Source organism: Hemiscyllium ocellatum, chromosome 43, assembly GCF_020745735.1.
Source record: "Hemiscyllium ocellatum isolate sHemOce1 chromosome 43, sHemOce1.pat.X.cur, whole genome shotgun sequence".
Lineage (NCBI taxonomy): Eukaryota > Metazoa > Chordata > Chondrichthyes > Orectolobiformes > Hemiscylliidae > Hemiscyllium > Hemiscyllium ocellatum.
The window spans coordinates 16,953,550-16,973,996 of NC_083443.1; the positions used below are offsets into that span (position 1 = coordinate 16,953,550).

Sequence of the window (20,447 nt, forward strand, 5' to 3'; positions counted from 1 at the left end):
CTAAACATAGAGTAGCATCTGAGGAACAAGAGAGATGACATTTTGGGCATAAGCCCTTGATCAGGTAGGGGGTGTGGGGGGGAGGGGTTGGCGGCAAGAGGGCTGAGAGATAAATAGGAAGGTGAGGGTGAGGGCTAGGGTAGGTGGGAAGGAAGGCCATGTGCAGGGATGATTTACACTGGACACACCCTAGTTTCTCTAGTAGAAACTATTGGCAACACTGTTTGCGATAGGTGGATGCAGGTGGAGGGAGGTTGTGATAGGTCGGAGGGGAGGGTAGAGGTGGGAAGGAAGATGGAGAGGTAGGGCAAGTTCAAGAGGGTGGTGCCAAGCTGGAGGGTTGGATCTTGGATGAGGTGGGGAGATTTCCCAGCTACCTTTCCCCTCAGCCCCACCCTCCTAGTTATCTCTCAAATCCCCCGCCTCAATCCCCACATTCCTGATGAAGGGCTTATACCCAAAACTCCTACTCCTAGGATGCTGGCTGACTGGCTATGCTTTTCCAGCACCATATTTTCTGGCTCTGACTCTCCAGCACCTGCAGTTCTTACTTTATTTTGAGTAGTTTTGTCAGTGCAGACTTGCTGAGCTGAAAGGCCGCTTCTCTATTGTATGATTCTAAGTGGCCCATTAAGCTACAGGCAGTGCATAGGAAAGATTTACGCTAGAGACACCCTAATTTCCCTAGTAAAAACTATTGACAGCACTGTTTGGGATGATGGCAGCACACTGGTAATGAGACGCCCAGGTAAGTGCTATGAGGACATAGGTTCAAATCCAACTGGTGGCACTTAAATCCAGTTAATAAATCTGAAAACTAGTTTTAATAATGGAGACCTTGAGAAGTGTTATCAGACCATCTGGTTCATAAATTTCCTTTTGGGTTGGAACTCTGCTATCCTTACTGCAGACCCACAGCAATGTGGCCGACTCTTAGTCACTCTCTGGAAGGATCTAGAAGGTCACTCAGTTCAAGGGCAACAAATACTGGCCTTGCCAGTGACACCCACATCCCATTAAGAAAAACAAATCAGCAAGTTACCAAGGTTTGGATCACGTGAAGAGATAAAACAAGTGACGCTGGTATTCCCTGGAATAGGTTTACGTTTAGGTTTTTAGATTTTATTGTCATGTGTACTCATGTAGAGGAATACAGCAAGAAACTCCTTGAAAGTGGAATTACAAGTAGATAGGATAGTGAAGAAGGCGTTTGGTATGCTTTCCTTTATTGGTCAGAGTATTGAGTACAGGAGTTGGGAGGTCATGTTGCGGCATTACAGGACACTGGTTCGGCCACTGTTGGAATATTGCATGCAATTTTGCTTTCCTTCCTGTCAGAAAGATGTTGTGAAATTTGAAAGGGTTCAGAAAAGATTTATAAGGAAGTTGCCAGGGTTGGAGGATTTGAGCTTTGGGGGAGGTTGAATAGGCTAGGGCTTTTTTCACAGAGCATTGGAGGCTGAGGGGTGATCTTATAGAGGTTTATAAAATCATGAGGGGGCATGGATATGATAAATACACAAAGTATTTTCCCTGGGGTGGGGGAGTCCAGAACTGCAGGGCATAGGTTTAGGGTGAGAGGGGAAAGATATAAAAGAGACCTAAGGGACAACATTTTCACTCAGAGGGTGGTACACATATGGAATGAGCTGCCAGAGGAATTGGTGGAGGCAGGTACAATTACAACATTTAAAATGAATTTGGATGGGTATATGAAAAGGAAGGGTTTGGAGGGATATGGGCTGGGTGCTGGCAGATGGGACTAGATTAGGTTAGGATGTCTGGTCGGCATGAACAAGTTGGACTGAAGGGTCTGTACGTCTCTATGTCTCTATGACTCTATGACATGGCGCCATCTTGGATACCAAGGTTAAAAGGAGTGATTTGATTGAGGTACATCGGAAGTTGAAAAGAATTGATAGGGTAGATCAATTTGTTTCTACTGGTGGCACATTGTAGGACAAGGAGAAATCATCTTAAAATCCACTTAAATGCTATTTCGGAACGTGAACATTTCTTGGAGTAAAAGGTGATCAAAGTGTAGAACACTCTCAAAAGACAGGTCGTGCCAGTATGAGCTGAAAATGTGTTGCTGGAAAAGCGCAGCAGGTCAGGCAGCATCCAAGGAGCAGGAGAGTCGACGTTTCGGGCATGAGCCCTTCTTCAGGAATGAACAAGGGCTCATGCCTGAAACGTCGACTCTCCTGCTCCTTGGATGCTGCCTGACCTGCTGCGCTTTTCCAGCAACACATTTTCAGCTCTGATCTCCAGCATCTGCAGTCCTCACTTTCTCCTAGTGCCAGTATGATCAATGATTTGAAATTGGAGGTTAATCAGACCTTCTTATATTAGCCAACAATAAGGGATCGTGGGATGGAGTTAAGACATGGATTAGCCATGATCTCATTGAATGGTGGGATAGGCTTGAGGGGCTGAATAGCCTGCTCCTATCCATTTGATGCTGTGCAACATTGACCGTTTTGTTCTGTAAATAGCATGAATGCAATAAAAGGAATATTCGTACCAAGTGCACAGAAGAGATTCGGCACGGTGGCACAGTGGTTAGCACTGCTGCCTCACAGCGCCTGTAGACCTGGGTTCAATTCCCGACTCAGGCGACTGACTGTGTGGAGTTTGCACGTTCTCCCTGTGTCTGCGTGGGTTTCCTCCAGGTGCTCCGGTTTCCTCCCACAGTCCAAAGATGTGCGGGTCAGGTGAATTGGCCATGCTAAATTGCCCGTAGTGTTAGGTAAGGGGTAAATGTAGGGGTATGGGTGGGTTGCGCTTCGGCGGGTCGGTGTGGACTTGTTGGGCCGAAGGGCCTGTTTCCACACTGTAAGTCTAATCTAATCTAAAGAGAGTAGCCAGTCCTGAAACTTAAGGCAAGTAAGAGAGTTTATTTTGATTTTGTTCAACCTTTTAGTTTGGGACAACAGCAGAGATTCATGCAGCTTGTAAACGTTTAGTCACTGATTCTCCAAGATGCCTCGTCTTGTTTCGCAACTGAGTTGGGTGCTATGAGACCGCTGAAGTCGGGCTCTTCCTCCATCTCGGCTATGTTCTTCACCTTGCTCCATTTGTCTCTCTCCCGGAGACATTTCTTGAGACAGGGACGGCAGAGCATGTCTTTCCTGGCGAGGTAAATGTTCTCGACGCGATCGATGGTCTCTATAGGCTCCTCGGGTACCTGCGGAGTGGTGAACGGGTTCCGCAACACGTTCAGTTTCTTCAGTTTCGGCAGCTTGGTGATTTTGTCCGGCATATACGTGATCCGGTTGTCAAAGAGCCCCAGTTCCTTCAGCTCCTTCAAAGTGCCGATGGTGGTGGGAATCATTTCCACGGAGTTCAGGCCGAGGTTCAGGACCCGGAGGTTTTTCAGCTGCACCAGGTCTGTAGGCAACCCGTCTGTTGTGAGCTTATTGTTCGACAGGTCAAGATAGTAAAGCAGCTCCAACTGGCAAAGGCTTTCAGGAATCCTGTCGATCTTGTTTGTGTGGAAGTCTAGGTAGCGCAGCTTTGGGAATTTGTTGATGAAGTCCGGAATCTTTTTGATCATGTTCCGGCTCAGATCGATTTCCTCAATATCCGTCAACTTCAGAATGCACTTGGGAAAGGTCGCGATGCCCATGTTGCTTAAGTCTAAACGACGCTTCCCATCCACTGTGATCTTCATGGAGTTTTTTGCCATTTTTAGAGTGATCTTCTTCCCCCCGGCGCCTCCTTTCCGTTTCGGCATTTTCTTGATCCTTTTAATATAAAAAAGAAGAAGGCAAAAAAAAATTAAACTTTGTCCATAATGACGGAAGCAAATAATTACGTAGAATTACAATTTTAAAAAACTTGTTTATGGATATCACTGGCTAAGCTAGTATTTATTGCCCATCTCTAGTTCCCCTTGATCTGGGGTCATATGCATGCCACATGTAAGGACAACTGATCTCCTTCCTGAAAGGACTAGAGTGAACCATAGCATGTGGAACAGTACAGCACAGTACAGGCCCTTTGGCCCTTGATATTATGCTGATCTTTTATCCTACTCTAAGATCAAACTAACTTAAATATTCTTCTTTGTACTATCATCCATGTGCCTATCCAAGAGCCGCTTGAATGTCCCTAATGTATCTGACTCCATTACCACTGCTAGCAGTGCATTCCATGCACCCACCACTCTGTGTAAAGAACTGACCTCTGACATCTCCCCATACCTTCCGCCAATCACCTCAAAATTATGCCTCCTTGTGATAGACATTTCTGCTCTGGGAACAAGTCTCTGGCTATCCATTCTATCTATGCCTCCCATCATCTTGTACACCTCTATCAAATCACCTCTCATCCTCCTTCATTCCAATGAGAAATGTGCTAGCTCCCTCAACCTTTCTTCACAAGACATGCCCTCCAGTCCAGGCAGCATCCTGGTAAATCTCCTCTGCATTCTCTCAAAAGCTTCCACATCTTTCCTATAATAAGACGACCAAACCAGATGGGATTTTTAAGACCACCAACAGTGATCAGTTACCATGGGCAATATTATGTTCCTTTTTTATTCTAGTTTTTAATTGAATTCAGATTTTTCCATTTGCCAAGGTAGGTTTCAAACCCATGTCCCCAGCACATTTGTTTGGAGTTTTGATTAACTACTGCAATGGTAATGCCAATGGAGTATCACCTCCCCTGTTGCAGGCCATTCAGCCCACTTGTCCAATGGTTGAGACCCACACGAGCTGCATCACACTCACCTAACCTTGCCTTAGCAGCACATCCTTCCATTCATTTCTACCTTACACATTCATCTATCCCCACCTGTGTTGTAAACTTTTCACCGTGTCCTGTCATCTTGACATTATTAGAGCTGTGCAACATGCATTAACTTGTTTACATATTAACTGAGACGAAAGTAGATTTTCAGTTGTGAATGTTAATTCTGTCCAGTTTTTCCCAAGTGACTAACCACTTGGGAAAATGAACACTGTGGTCTGGATATTCCCATCCCAATACAGAGCCAAGTTCTTCAGGTGGGGCTTTAAAAATGTCCTGAATCCATGGCTTCCTAATAAGTCTAGGTTCTACTTTTTTACTGAATCACATTAAACACATTAAACTTTTACTATAAATTCTGTGTCCTGTGATCCTGCCACATTAGCTACCTGATGAAGGAGCAGCGCTCCGAAAGCTAGTGCTTCCAAATAAATCTGTTGGACTATAACCTGGTTTTGTGTGATTTTTAACTTTTTCCACCCCAGTCCAACACTGGCTCCTCCCCATCACATTAAACAGTAGCCAACAAAGCCACACACGTTTGAGGGGACGTGGGCAAGGGTTGTTGGGGGTGTGCATTGGGGAGGGGTAGGGGTAGGGGTAGGGGTATGGGGTAGTGAGGCGCTTTGGGTTGGGTTGTAGCTCAGGGAAACTTGGGGGTGAGTTGAAAACAAATCAAATGTAAATCCTGGACATTGCCAAAGCGTATTATTTTAGCTCTGAGCTGCACGATGTTTCTACTCAAACTGCTGGCCTTCAAAATGAAGGTGAGTAATTATGATAGTAAGCAAGAAGGAATTACAATGCAGCAAGTGACCCCACACCCACACCCACTCCTACAGGTTTTGCCAGTGAGATATAGGGCTCATACTCCTGCCTGGTGATGGACTGTAGCAATAGTAAGTCCCATTGCAGAGCGGTGCATTTTAATTCATAGAATCCTATACTCGGGAAAGAGGCTATTCAGCCTACCAGCCTATCTCTGTGACCCTGCATTTTCCCTGGCTTGCACATCCCTGGACATTACAGGGCAATTGAGCATGATCAATCCAGTGAGCCTGCATATCTTTGGACTGTGGGGGGGGCAACCGGAGGAAACGGGGAAGAACGTGCAAACTCCACACAGACAGTCACTCCAGGGCCTGAATTGAACCCGCGTCCTTGGCGCTGGAAGGCAGCAGTGCTAACCACGGAGCCTCCCCTCCACTTCCCCACAGTCCCATGGTTCTTTGGAAGTAGGTAGGTCTCGGCGAATGGTGTTCCCGTGCTGTTCAATGGCATTCAGGGAATGGACAAAAAATGCTGGCATTACCAACCATGCTCACACCCCAGGGAAACGAATAAAGAGCGGAATACAATCCTGGCCACGTACTCCAGCTCCTTTACTGAATTAAGATCAAGGTGAACAATGCCAACTTGAGGCCTGTTTCAAGAAGCTGCCATTATTCCTGTTTACGCCAGGTCTGTGAGGATGGTGATGGAAACTGGCACCTTTTCCCTTCATTGCCTCCCCCCTAGGGGAGAGTCACCATTGGAAACCCTCTCACCATTACCTTCAGAAGGTCACCTGTTAACCTAGGGAGCAGGCTGGTCACCGCTGCCCACACAGCAACAAGTAACCACTTTTGTTTCCGTGTGTTTTTGTTTTACTGAATAAAAAGGAAGGCAGACTGCCTGAGGAAATGGTCACAGCTTGTGCTTATTGTTATGAGACGCACTGCAGTTACTCAGCTTCCAAAGATTGGGCATAGCAGTTTAATCTGGGATTGGGAAAATCCGTCGTGCACATTTGAACATCTTTGCTTTTCCTTCATGCAGTACAGGTTATGGAAATGGATTTGAATTATTCAAACCCTATAACACGTTGCCTGATGGCTCAGTGGTTAGCACTGCTGCCTCACAGCAACAGGGTTCCAGGTTTGATCCCAGCCTTGGGCGATCATCTTTGTGGAGTTTGCACATTCTCACTGTGTTTGTGTGGGTTTCCTCCAGGGACTCTGGTTTCTTCCCACAGTCCAAATATGTGCAGGTCAGGTGGATTGGCCATGCTAAATTCCCCATAGTGCGAGGTGCATTAGTCAGAGGGAAATGGATTTGGGTCGGTTACTCTTCGGAGGGTTGGTGTGGACTGGTTGGGCCGAAGGGCCTGTTTCCACACTGTAGGGAATCTAATGTAATGGAAAAAAAAGACAGACCACAGTCTCTATTCCCTACATCCCGTGAACTCTGCAGTTTTCACACAACTTTATTTCATTCACTTACGGGTTGTGGGTGTCACTGGTTAGGTCGGCATTAATTGCCCATCTTTAATTACTCATAGGGCAGTTATGAATCAACCACATTTTGGGGCAAGGCTGTGTTTCCTACAAAGCATTGGTTTTTCCAATGATTGGCAATGGTTTACTGGTCATTTAACCCTTATTTCCAGACTTTTAAAGAATTCAAATTCCACCACCTGCAATATTGAGATTCAAACCCAGGTCCTAAGAAGTAATACCTGGTCTCTGGATTAACAGTCCAGCGATAATACCACAAGGCCGTTGCAGGTTTGAAAAAAGGTATTGCAGCTTATAGTTAAAGCATATTTAAAAACATTTCACAGCATCCAGCTATTGACAATATCATTGCAAATGACCACTGGAATATGACAACGTAGACCTTGTAAAATATTTCCAACACTGAAATAGGCCATTTGGCCCTAATGGGTCCTTAATTCTTACTCAAGCCTGCTCCTGCCTGTCTTCACTTAACCTCATCAACATTTCTTTCTTTTTCTCTCTCTGTGTTTTGACATTGCTTCCTCAAGAAGAATATTCATCTCAGCTACTCCATGTGTGGCTAAAATGTCTTTAGTATAACGTCACTTGATGTATAGCAATTCCTCCCTGCTCACCTGTGCAGTATTCCTCTTTTTTTGTCTGAAGGCCAAAGATTGAAGTGGAAACATTGTACAACAGTGAGCGAAATTAAATGTTGTTTTCCCTTTAGCAATGTACAGGATTTACATTTGCTCTTATTCCCCGCACCCCTCCCCCTCCAAAAAAAATGGACTTGCTTAATATGTGTGTTGCCTGATTGGCACCGTTTAATGTGATTTAGCGAAAATAAATGACCGTGAGTTATTTGGGAGCCACTGGGAGCTGGAGGAGTTTCCAGCTGGTTACTCTGTAGCTGACTTTCACACGACAGCACTTAATTGTACTAAGCCAGATCACGGTGGTGATGAATGATTGTTTGGGAAGCAATATGGGTTTCTCTCATACACACCTTTCCATTAAAAAGGCTTCATTACAAGCCCTTCAGGGACTTTGGCTACTCATTAATCATATTCAACCATGTGCAGGAGAATGTGAGATAATAACTAATGCATCCAGCTAATTTCAATTATCTAGCTTAGAACGGAGAAGAAAAGAACAAAAAAAAAGCACAGTGTAATAAGAGTCCACTTAATCCATCCATAAAAATCCATCAAAAGTACATTTGCAGCTTTTATTATGTGGTCGGGATGCTGAAAATGTATTTGAAATGGGGGCTGGAGTTCAGCTGTTGAGACTATTACTTGCTACTTAAACAGGTATCGATACTGGCGGTAACTTGTTCTGAGTCAAATCTGCAGACCAAGTTATACCTTTGCTACTGGATTGCTCTTTAGATAGATAAAACAGAAGGAACAAAGTTGCGTTTATGTAGCACCTTTCACAGCTTTAGAAAGTTACAATGTGCTTTTCAGCCCACAAGGTACATTCATTTGGTATCGTAACATAATAAACACGGCAATCAATTTGTGCAAAGCAAGCTCTGACAAGCAAATTATGAGCAGGTGATCTGTTTGTCATGATGCTGGCAAGAACACCCCTGATCGTTTTTGAAGTGGTACCACATGATCTTTTGACTTAAGAATGGATTGAAGCAAATGGTGAGCAGCACGGTGGCTCAATGGTTAGCCCTGCTGCCACGCAGTGCCAGGGACCTGTGTTTGATTCCTGCCTTGGGAGACTGTCTGTGTGGAGTTTACAGTCTCCCCGTGTCTGCGTAGGTTTCCTCCGAGTGCTCTGGTTTCCTCCCACAATCCAAAAATGTACAGGTCAGGTGAGTTGGCCATGCTAAATTGTCCATAGTGTTAGGGGTAAATATAGGTTGGGGAATGGGTCTGTGTGGGTTACTCTGAACTTGTTGGGCCAAATGGCTTGGTTCCACGCTGTAGGGAATCTAATCTAACCTGACCTGTAAAGGTTGTCATCTCGTAAGGTCTGGCAGGAACCTGGCAACAAGTAATGGTTGTACGCTAATAAAGTGATCATTGGTAAGCCCTGACTAGGTGTATAGATGTGGGGAAGTCTCTTTAGATTAGATTAGATTACTTACAGTGTGGAAACAGGCCCTTCGGCCCTACAAGTCCACACCGAACTGCCACCCACCCATACCCCTACATCTACCCCTTACCTAACACTACGGGCAATTCACCTGACCTGTACATCTTTGGACTGTGGGAGGAAACCGAAGTACCCGGAGGAAACCCACGCAGACACGGGGAGAACGTGCAAACTCCACACAGTCAGTCGCCTGAATTGAACCCGGGTCTCAGGTGCTGTGAGGCAGCAGTGCTAACCACTGTGCCACCGTGCCGCTCTTGTGGTGTCCCTATCTCTGAGCCAGTTTGAGTTCAAACCCCACCTCCTTCTGGAGGTGCATCACAACATGTCCCAATAGATTGATTGAAATATATATTTTGGGGACTAAATAATTACTAGTATTGGAGCTTGTGGCTTGTGAGCTATAACTAAAACTTTTAATTTGTAAAGTGAATGGCTGGACTCTGTCAGATCAGTATTTTAACATCTCCTATTTATAAGTAATTGCCATTTTTGTGTTACGTGCTTCTGGTAGTGAATCAAAGGTTAGGAATTGTCAAAGATTACTGGGTTCCAGAGCATTTTCTTTGATATATATCTATGTTTGGCTTTACAGTGGACAGTATCTCTGGGAGGAACATTTAATCCTAAATTAGAAATTGTTAATAAAATTGATCTTCTACCCAGTATCTTCCAGCCCCATCAGGATTTTCCCCACTCTTGGTCTGACTATTATAAAGAAAGTGTTGAACCATATACCTAGATTTCAGAAATCTCTGACAAGAAATATTTTTGTAATAATCTCTCCAAATCATTGTACTATGAATACAGTCAGAACATGCTAGCGACAAAGTGATTCCTGTCTCTCAGTAGGTGTGCAGATGCCTTTAAGAGACCATGCTCATGATATCAACATTGCATCACAGCATGTGACCTGAAAGTATTAAGTTCTCAGGCTCCATCTTAACTGGGGTCACTTGAAGCATGACATGCTGATGGAAGTGTGTTCCTGATGTAACTGGATTGATTAGTGTTAGCCCAGACACTGAAATGCCCGTGAATTGTAATGCATGTATATATCAGGAGCTGTAATGAACAACTGTTAAATCTTTCAGTTCCACATTACCCGTGCCTAGTTCTTATGTTACAGGAACTAACATAAACACTACTGCACCATGTACCATTTGGCTGCAGGAGGCAAAGTGCATTCCTTGGTGGCAGGTCCATTCCAGCACTGATCTGTGGAGAATTAGCATTTCAGGCCTGTGACCTTTCTTTGGGATTGCAAGGGTGTTGAAAATGAACCGCCTTTAAACTCATGCAGAAAAGGAGCAAGAAGATTGAGTCGAGGGCAGGAATGATTGAGGGATGTTGGTCTAAGCTGGGAAATTGGTACAAAATTATGTGGGAACAGAAGATGTACCTCGCTGCCATCACTTTCCTTTAATATCAAATATAAGTGTGATATTTTGGGTAGATTTGTTCCAACAAAGAGTAACTCAAGGGCAAAAAGGAATGGGCAATAAATACTGGCCCATCCAGCAATGCCCAGCCCACAGGTGAAAAGAATAAATCCATTTGGTTGGTATTAGTCTATGCATGTAGGAGTGAATACCCATACAGTGTTTCAGGTGGAAGCTAGTCAATCGTGGAACAGTTCCAAGGTCTATTGCATATTACTAAATGGCTAGTTACATTACATATAAAAGATACAATTATCTCTTATGAGACAGCAGGCTTAACTTAAGGGAAAGTACACATTGCTACTTTAACTCCATGCAGCGAACACCAAAACCCAAAGCAGTCTGCATATTCTGGTGAACTCATGTAGAACTAGTTAACTCTTCTTAGCAAGAGTCCTTTCTATCCTGATGGGAGGAGCTTATGTGATGTGAGTTAACACAGAAACAATAGCAAATAGGAGCAGGAGGAGGCCATTCGACCCTTGAAGCCTCTTCTGCTATTCAATATGATCATGGCTGATCATCCAACTCAATTTCTCCCAATTTTTCTCCATGTCCTTTATCTCTTTAATTGTAAGAGCTATATCTAATTTCTTCCTGAAAAGTTCAATATTTTAGCCTTGACTGCTTTCTGTGGCAGAGAATTGCACAGGCTGACCGCTTTCTCTTCACAGTCCTAATTAGCCTACCCATATCGTTAGACTGTGAGCCCTGGTTTCTTACTCCCTGGTCATCAGGAACATCCTGCTTCCATGCCCTGTTTCTCTCCTGTTCATTGTAATTCAGTATCAGTGTGGGGATACCCTTTTGCGTTCACATATTCCCTCTTCTGGACTTAGAGTCAACAGAGCCTTCGGTCCAACTGGTCCATGCCGATCGGATATCTCAACTCAATATAGCCCCAGCACCTGCCAGCACCCAGTCTGTATCCCCCCAAATGCTTCCTATTCATATACCCATCCAGCTGCCTTTTTAAATGTTGCAATTGTACTAGCCTCCATCACTTCCGCTGGCAGCTCATTCCATACACACACCACCCTCTGTATGAAAAGGTTGCCCCTTAGGTCCCTTTTAAATCTTTCCCCTTTCACCTACACCCTCTAGTTCTGGACTCCCCCACACCTTGGCTCTTCACCCTATCCATGCCCTGTACAATTTAAAAAAAACCTCTACAAGGTCACCCCTCAGCCTTTATTTTAAAAATCACACAACATCAGATTATCATCCAACAGGTTTATTTGAAAGTACAAACTTTCAGAGTGTTGCGCCTTCATCAGGTAATTAGTGGGGCAGGACACAGAATTTATAGCAAAAGATCTGTTGGACTATAACCTAGTGTTGAGTGATTTTTAACTTTGTCCACCCCAGTCGTCCACCAGCACCTCCACATCTTGACTATTTTAATCATTGTTCCACCCTCTCCAAAATCTCAATGTTTTTGGGGCAGAGTTTCAGATATCCCCTTTGTACAAAGCAATGTTTGCTGAGATCACCATGAATGACCTCTCTCTCTTGTTTTATAGTTCAATCCCTTGCTTGAAATTCCTGGACGAAATAAAAAAAAATTTCTTCATCCAAGAAGGAGTTGCCAAAACCTAATCTCATGGAGTATATGCTGCTCAAGGACTGCTTTTAGTTTCTTGGTTAATGTAGTCAAGTCAGGGCATGCGGAAGTCTGCAGCAAATGTTAAGTGAATGTGCGTATCTTTTCCAGACACAGTTAACAGGGGACTCAACCTTCTTCAACATGATGCCCACTAGGTGGCTGAGTGTTCACATACTTAATCATTTGTGCTCTCCAGAACAATTCTTCCTCAATACTTTATTCCTTCACTCTCACCCTCATAACTCGAAATCTTTAAAGGAATTTCTTTGATCTCTCAGCTTATCTATCCTTTTCACTTGTTTCCACTGTTTCCTACAGGTTTTCAGTTTCACAACGATCTGTATTTCCTGTTAACCTTTTCACTTGAAAATGTAGCTTTTCTTGACCAGAGTTCTCTATCCTATTGGATTCCGTATTTCTGCACATATTTAGCTCATGCGTTGCCAGGACCTGTGCCCCTTGTGGTTCATTCCCTTATCACTTCTCTCTTTACTTGTCTTTATTTAGAGACCTTTTTGAGTTTTGTTTTCCATTTCCTTTTTTGAACAGAAGTGGTTTAATTATTTATCATCCTTTGTCTCTCACATTCTCTTTTTCTCCGTCCCCTCTCCTCTCCTTCGCTCCTCATACCACCCCTCTCCTGTTCTCCATCTTTTATACATAGCCACTTCTCCACCGCATCCTTCCCCTTTTACTCTTTCCCATCCCTCCCTTCTCCCCTTCCCTTCTCCTCTGCTTCCCTACCTTTCCATTACCTCCCCTCCCTTTCTCTCCCCTTTCCCTCCCTTCCTCTCTCCTCCTCCCCTCCCTTCCTCTCTCCTCCTCCCCTCCCTTTCTCTCTCCTCCTCACCCTCCTTCCCCCTTTTCCTTTCCCCTTCCATCCTTCCCCTACTCCTCCCTTCCCTTCCTCTCTCCTCCTCACCCTCCCTCCTCTTCTCCTTCCCACCCTTCCTCTCTCCTCCTCACCCTCCCTCCTCTTCTCCTTCCCACCCTTCCTCTTTCCTCCTTGAACTTACTATTTTAACCTCTTTTTCTATTTTTTCGCCACCCGACCAATTCTTATTGCTATAATTTTTATCGCATGCACCTTTCTCTGATGTACATGTGGATAGAGGTTATATCAAGTGGAGTTTGTAATAAAAACAAAAACCGTGGTTGTTGGAAATACAAACTGATGAACCCATATGGGACCAAAGTGCTAGCAGGTAAACTGTTCAAATGGGGACATGTCTGTTGAGTGAAGGAGGCTTTGAAGATCTCCCAGATTGGCAGAGAACCTGAACATTGGCACTGTAGCAGATTTCACTTTAGCTCATTTTCCAACTACTAATTGGGCACAAAATGTCAGAAAATCTAAGCTGGAGACTCTTAAACCGCTAGGGGAAGGCTAATGTGATTTAGATTTTAACTTAAACGCTGGAATTTCCTGGAAGAGCAAATGGCATTTATTTGTATCATTATCATGCCAAGAAACTTTACAGGAGGGCGGCAGAGGGGAAGGTATTGGGATAAAGTATGAGTTAAATTATTAAAAAGACCTTTAAAGGAGAAAGAGTGTACAGGACGAAGCTTGAAAAACCCAATTCCAAATGGTTGGGCTTTTCAGCTGCTCTTGCCCTGGCACTGAAATGTCCATGTAACCTTCAAAAATACAGTTCATATTTTTGTTAGTTGCATGTTTACACCATTTAACATCACAATTAAGGTTAGAGGATGTGATTTTCCCATCTGTGTGAGCCAAATTTGCAATGGCAGGCGGAGAAAGAAGTATCGCCCCCCCCCCCCCCCACCCCCCCCCCCCCCCACACACACACACACACACACACACACACACTCCACTCAGTTCCAATTGCCAGTAATTTTTTCACAGCATTGAAAAGGGACAGAGGAACCATGAGTCAGCATGCAACACTTCAGACTTTGTAGGTTCAAGTTGTGGGACTACGGCCTTTTAGACCTCCTAGAGGTTTGATAGATACGCCCAGCTTCTGAGTATTACGTAACTCATGTTACTTCAGAGGGGTCTGGACTAGAGGAACTGTACTGTAGAGTTGGGGATCTTTTGGTAGTGATGTTCAAATTCTGTTGCCAACTTCACATGTTTTGAGATAATGCAAGTTAAATATATTTTTACTGGAATGATGGGCCTTTACCGAAAAGGGTCAATGACAGCTAAGTTAATCACCATTGTTAAAGTCAGATGAATTGGAGTACATTTTCCCTTGGATCTGCATTGAACAGTGGTTAGCACTGCTGCCCTACAGTGCCAGGGACCTGGGTTCGATTCTCGCCACGGGCAACTACCTGTGTGGAGTTTGCACATTCTCCCCATGTCTGTGTGGGTTTCCTCTGGGTGCTCCAGTTTCCTCCCATAATCCAAGGATGTGCAGGTTATGTAAATTGCCCATAGTGTTCTGAAATCTGTAGGTTAAATACATGTGAAAGGGGAAAATGTAGAGTAATAGGGTAGGGGAATGGGTTTGAGTGGATTACTCTTTGGAGAGTCATTGTGGACTTGTTGGACCAAAGGGCCTGTTTCCACACTATAGGGATTCTATGAATAATGTACGTTAGATTTCACTATGTCATTTGTCTCTGTGATTTAATATTCCAATTTATTTATGGCTCAGACAGCTGTTCCGTTGTTTTAAAGTATGAACAGATGGCTGAGCTCTTCCAATGGTTTCAGAGGCTTAAAGCTAATCCACTCAAAAGCATTCTTTTGACAGTCATTTTCAGTAAATTTGTTTTGTTGTACAAGTTTGGCTGAGGTAACGTCCACAGATAGATTCAGTTCTTCGGGGACTGTTAGCTTAGTTGTTAAACTGACTGAGAGATTTTTTTTTTATAAGTCCTGATATTGTTAGGGTGACCTATTAAGAATATTGACCTTTTAGTTTTTTTTTGTTATGAATGACTGTTCGTCCTGCTATTTTTATGAGCATCTTCAAAACCTCCAGTGTCTATTGTAGGGCTTGAGATTTGGTAGGTATTGGATAATGGGTGAGTGGGCTTGGTGAATGAGAAGGTGTGCAGGGCAAAGTTGGTGAAAGGGTAAGTGGAGGCGGACCATTTAACCCGCCTGCTTTCACATCTACTTCTGCTTTGCCGTGCTTTGGGTGCTGGGGTGTTGACTCCAACCCATCCCAGATTCTATGGGGAAAAGATTCCAGGCGGCAATCACAGCCACTCAGGAGGCAGGGTGTTGGGAAATGACTGATTCCAGACTTCCACATCACAAGGGGAAAATCCAGCCCTGTATCTTTTATTTTCAATGAGATGGTTGGCATGTGATACTGTGGACTGTCTCAGCCGCACCAAGATATGTATACTGCAACAGTACGTGATTCAGAAAACAGTTAAAATTTACTCTATGAACTGTTACAGAAATATTCCTGCCTTCCCAATGATTTGATCTTTCACTGTGCATCCAAAACCAGAAACAAGATTGAGTTGAAATGCAGTTGCCATATATTGGATTTTCCACAACAGAGAATGAGAAGGCTATCCCCCATTTCAGCATGGTCTGAAAATGACACATTGCAGGGGGGAGGAACCTTCCTAAGTATAAAACACATTTAAGGTGCTTACACTGTCTAGTGGTCTGACACTGGAGAAATCTTGACATGTTGGAGCTGAGTCCTACAGTTTGACCTTCAAATCCTCAGCTGATCTCAGCTGACCATCGATATTAGTATTTTGTTTGATTTTGGAAGCCTGGGTGAGATGAGCCCAGGTTCTTCGCTAAGTGATAACGCAGCAGTCGATTCGGGAAGTTTGCATACATACGGGGTGTTTGTGAAGGACCCCGTGACTGTAAAGCTTGACATCTCTGACTGTCAAGGCCTGCGTAAGTAATGACGTGAATGAGGAAGGCCAAGACAGCAACGGGAATATTAGTCGAGCAGAGAGTCAAGAGGTTCAGCTCAGAGAAAGGAGAGGAAGTAAATGAATAATTGGATTGTTAAAGTACAGCGAGTTCCAGACTGGTGGAGTCATCTCCATGACATTGGCACAAACTTTCAGATGTCATCACAATGATCTCATTGTGCACACAAGTTCAGAGAACCGAGCGCAGCACTGAATGACAATGACCCCCTCAGGCTATTGTGACAAATCACAAGAGTGAAGGTAGTTTATGAACATCATTTACCCCCTCCACTCAGGACTGTGTTGTAACTTCCTTTGAGTCACCACACCAACACAATTCTCTTTAAGTACATCACCAACATACCTTGATTTCTTGAACTTGGTGAACTTGAAGTAATTTTTCTGATTTAGTGATAGAGGGGTAAAGGGGCAATATTTAGTGATAGAGGGGTAAAGGGATAAGGTTTAATGTCTGTGCGGTAATGCCCTTGGAAAAAAATCAGCAACATCATATTTAACAGGTATTATGACAAAAGTGTAATGATGCATAGTAACAGGAAAAGTACTAGTCCTTAGCTGTTGTAAAGTGTATCTTTTGTAGATACACGGATATTTCTGCTGTCTGACACACTCCATATATCACATTGGTCTTTATTACAAGGCTATTGGATGAGAAAAATGAGAAGTCATTGTGACATTTGCAAGAGTGTTTTGACACCATGACTTGAACATTGAATGTAGTTTGGTCTCCACATTCATGGAATGATGCACTAACATTGAAGGAAGTACAGAGAAGATACACTTGATGGATTGTTAGGGTTTTAGGCTTGTCCAATGATGAGCCTATCCTCTCGCGTTTAGAAGAATAAGTGTTCACCTCCTTAAAATATTGAAAATTCCAAAGTGGCTTGACAGGTTAAACACTGAGAAGATAAGTTACCCCTACCACGGAAATCCAGAACATGGAGGTACAGAATCTGGATAGGAGATCAATCATTTCAGACAGAGTTGAGGACTGATTTCTTCAACCAGAGGGTTGTGAATCCTTGGAATATCCAGAGGGCTGTATCTCCTCCAATATCGACTATATTCAAAAGTAGGAATGACAGGTGTTTGGTGTTTGAGAGAATTGAAGGATTTGGGGGAATGGCTGAGAAAATTGAGGTCAGTCAGCTGAAATTGTATTGAATAGTGAATGATAGATCAACTGTGATTGTTCTGAATGGTAGCGCAGGCTTGATAGGCCACTTTGTTATGTTCTTGTATTCTTAGAGTATCACTGCTGAAATGATGAGTTTAGGAGTTAGGCAGGCAATAGTCTTGGTTCTTATTTCAATTTGAATGAACTGTCCATTCTGTTCAGTTTAAAATGAAAGTTAATAGCCTGTGGAGCTGGAAGTTACTGAGACACCTGAGCGAGGTTGGTCTTGAGGGCAATGAATTAGTCATGTATTGTGTTAGCGACTGCGGTTATCGACATTGAACAAGTGATTTATGTTTTTTTTTCTAATCTGACACTTACATAATTCTCCTTAACATCCCACAATGTAATTTGTGTTCTAATTGATTCTATTTCTTAAGGAGTAGGCCACTCAGCCCTTCAACCCTGCTTTACCATTCAGGAAGATCATGATTGATTTGATATGGTCTTGACTCCCCCACTATCCTGGCTGCTCCCCTACAACTTTTGACTCTCATCAATCGAAAGTTTTTCTCATTCAGCCTGAAATATATTCAATAAAACCAGCATCTCCTATTCTCTGAGGAAGACAATTTTTAGAGAAGAAATTCCTCCTCATCCTCATCTTGAACAGGAGACCCCTAATTTGAAACTTTGCCACTTATTCTAGATACGTCCATGAGAGGCAAGGTTCTTTCAGCATCTACCCAGACAAGCCCTCTCAGAATTTCACACGTTTCCAGTTCCTCATTAATTCTTCAAAACTCCTTTGAGCATAAAGGAGAATTGAATTGAATTGAATTTATTGTCATGTGTACCGAGGCACAGTGAAAAGCTTTGTCTTGCGAGTAATACAGACAGGTTACAGAGTTATGTAGCATAGATCAGTAAATAATAGGTAAACAGCAGCAAAAACAAAACACAGGTACAGGCGAATGTTAAGAGTTTTTGAGTCCATTCAGTATTCTAACAACAGTAGGGTAGAAACTGTTTTGAAACCGGCTGAAAACTTTGGTGCGCGTGTTCAGGCTTCTGTACCTTCTCCCCGATGGTAGAGGTTGTAGAAAAACATTGCCAGGGTGGGATCTTTGAGAATGCTGGTGGCCTTTCCTTGATAGCGGGCCTGGTAGTTGGGTTCTTTCGATGGGAGATTGGTCTTTGTGATTGTCCGGGCTGAGTTCACCACTCTCTGTAACTGTCTCCGATCTTGAATGGTACAGTTGCCTTACAAGGAAGTGACACAGACAGACAGAATGCTCTCGATGGCGAACGTATAAATGTTGGCAAGGGTATTCACCATCATGCCAAATTTCCTCAGCTGCCTGAGGAAGAAGAGACATTGTTGTGTCTTTGTAACCAGTGCGTCCATATGAAGAGTCCAAGAAAGCTTGTTGTGGATGACCACTCCCAGGAGCTTGACACTCTCCACTCGTTCCACCTCTGTGCTGTTCATGTGTAGTGGGGGGCATGAGTAACATCCACCAAAAGTCAATAATGAGTTCCTTGGTTTTGCCAGCATTGAGAGCTAGGTTGTTCTCAGTGCACCATTTTTCCAGGTCTTCCACCTCCCGTCTGTTGTCTGTTTGATCACCATCTGAGATTTGACCGACTATGGTGGTGTCATCAGCGAACGTGTAAATGGCATTAGTCTGGTATTTGGTGACACGATCATGGGTATACAGTGAGTACAGTAGGGGGCTGAGTGCGCACTCCTGGGGGGCTCCGGTGTTGAGTGTTAGTGAGGATGAAATATTGTCCTTAATCTTCAGATTGTGGTCTGTGGGTCAGGAAACTGAGGCTCCAGTTGCAGCGAGTGGGGCTTAGTCCGAGATCTAGTAAAAAATGAGTTCTGCAGATGCTGGAGATCACAGCTGCAAATGTGTTGCTGGTCAAAGCACAGCAGGCCAGGCAGCATCTCAGGAATAGAGAATTTGACGTTTCGAGCATAAGCCCTTCATCAGGAATAAGAGAGAGAGAGCCAAGCAGGCTAAGATAAAAGGTAGGGAGGAGGGACAAGGGGGAGGGGCGATGGAGGTGGGATAGGTGGAAGGAGGTCAAGGTGAGGGTGATAGGCCGGAGTGGGGTGGGGGCGGAGAGGTCAGGAAAGATGTGGCTGTGGTAACGAGTCTGTTTGAGAACGTGGCCGAAGAGCTTCTGTGCAGAGGAGATGACCTGGGGGGTGCAGTGAGAGAGGGACTCACTGAAATCCTTGTAGAGGGAGGAAGAGAGCTTCTTCAAGGAAGGCATCCTTGTAAGAGGATTCGCAGTAGGTTAAAATCTTCGAGTAAAAAATGAGGTCTGCAGATGCTGGAGATCACAGCTGCAAATGTGTTGCTGGTCAAAGCACAGCAGGTTAGGCAGCATCTCAGGAATAGAGAATTCGACGTTTCGAGCATAAGCCCTTCATCAGGAATAAGAGAGAGAGAGAGCCAAGCAGGCTAAGATAAAAGGTAGGGAGGAGGGACTAGGGGGAGGGGCGATGGAGGTGGGATAGGTGGAAGGAGGTCACTCACAGAAGCTCTTCAGCCACGTTCTCAAACAGACTCGTTACCACAGCCACATCTTTCCTGACCTCTCCGCCCCCACCCCACTCCGGCCTATCACCCTCACCTTGACCTCCTTCCACCTATCCCACCTCCATCGCCCCTCCCCCTAGTCCCTCCTCCCTACCTTTTATCTTAGCCTGCTTGGCTCTCTCTCTCTTATTCCTGATGAAGGGCTTATGCTCGAAACGTCAAATTCTCTATTCCTGAGATGCTGCCTGGCCTGCTGTGCTTTGACCAGCAACACATTTGCAGCTTAGTCCGAGATCACTAAGTTTAGTAATCAGTCTCGAGGGGATAATAGTGTTGACTACAGTTCAGCCTTCAATGAGTAGGATTCGTACGTAGCTGTTCTTGGTGTCAAGATGTTCTTGGGAGGAGTGAAGGGCAAGTGATATGGCATCTGATGTGGATCTGTTGGTCCGGTAGACAAATTGGAGTGGGTAAAGAGTAGTGGGGAGGCTGGAGTTGATTACTGCCATGACCAGCCTTTCAAAGCACTTCATGACCACCAAAGTTCAGGCCATGGGTGGTAGTCATTGAGAAATGCCGTATGAGCTTTCTTGGACACAGGGATGATGTTGGCCCTTTGGAAACAGGCAGGGACAGTGGCCTACTGCAGGGAGAGGGTGAAAATGTCCGAGAAGACCTCTGCCAGTTGATCTGTGCATGCTCTGA

The 20,447-nt window shown here is 44.3% G+C and overlaps 2 protein-coding genes across 4 annotated transcripts in view; one reads left to right on the forward strand and one right to left on the reverse strand.

Annotated features, from left to right (window-relative positions):
- wdfy4 (WDFY family member 4) overlaps positions 1-20,447 on the forward strand; it is a 315,729-nt gene that overhangs the window by 199,776 nt on the left and 95,506 nt on the right. Inside the window, exon 49 of one of the 3 annotated variants that reach the window (XM_060854390.1) lies at positions 12,094-12,176. The exons of the other annotated variants lie outside the window; for them this stretch is intronic. Within the exon in view, the coding sequence (XP_060710373.1) occupies positions 12,094-12,169 (76 nt within the window). The 3' untranslated portion in view covers positions 12,170-12,176. Of the gene's footprint in view, positions 1-12,093; positions 12,177-20,447 lie in introns of those variants that run through there. 3 annotated transcript variants of the gene reach the window in all.
- On the reverse strand, positions 2,963-7,725 carry lrrc18a (leucine rich repeat containing 18a). The gene is made up of 2 exons (XM_060854398.1): positions 7,649-7,725; positions 2,963-3,746 (listed from the first exon to the last, which is right to left on the reverse strand). Exon 2 carries the CDS (start codon positions 3,734-3,736, stop codon positions 2,963-2,965), a length of 774 nt encoding a protein of 257 aa, XP_060710381.1. The 5' UTR covers positions 3,737-3,746; positions 7,649-7,725.

Coding starts and splice junctions, on each gene's coding strand:
- lrrc18a (XM_060854398.1), bottom strand. CDS start 3,736: ATGCCGAAACGGAAAGGAGGCGCCGGGGGGAAGAAGATCACTCTAAAA.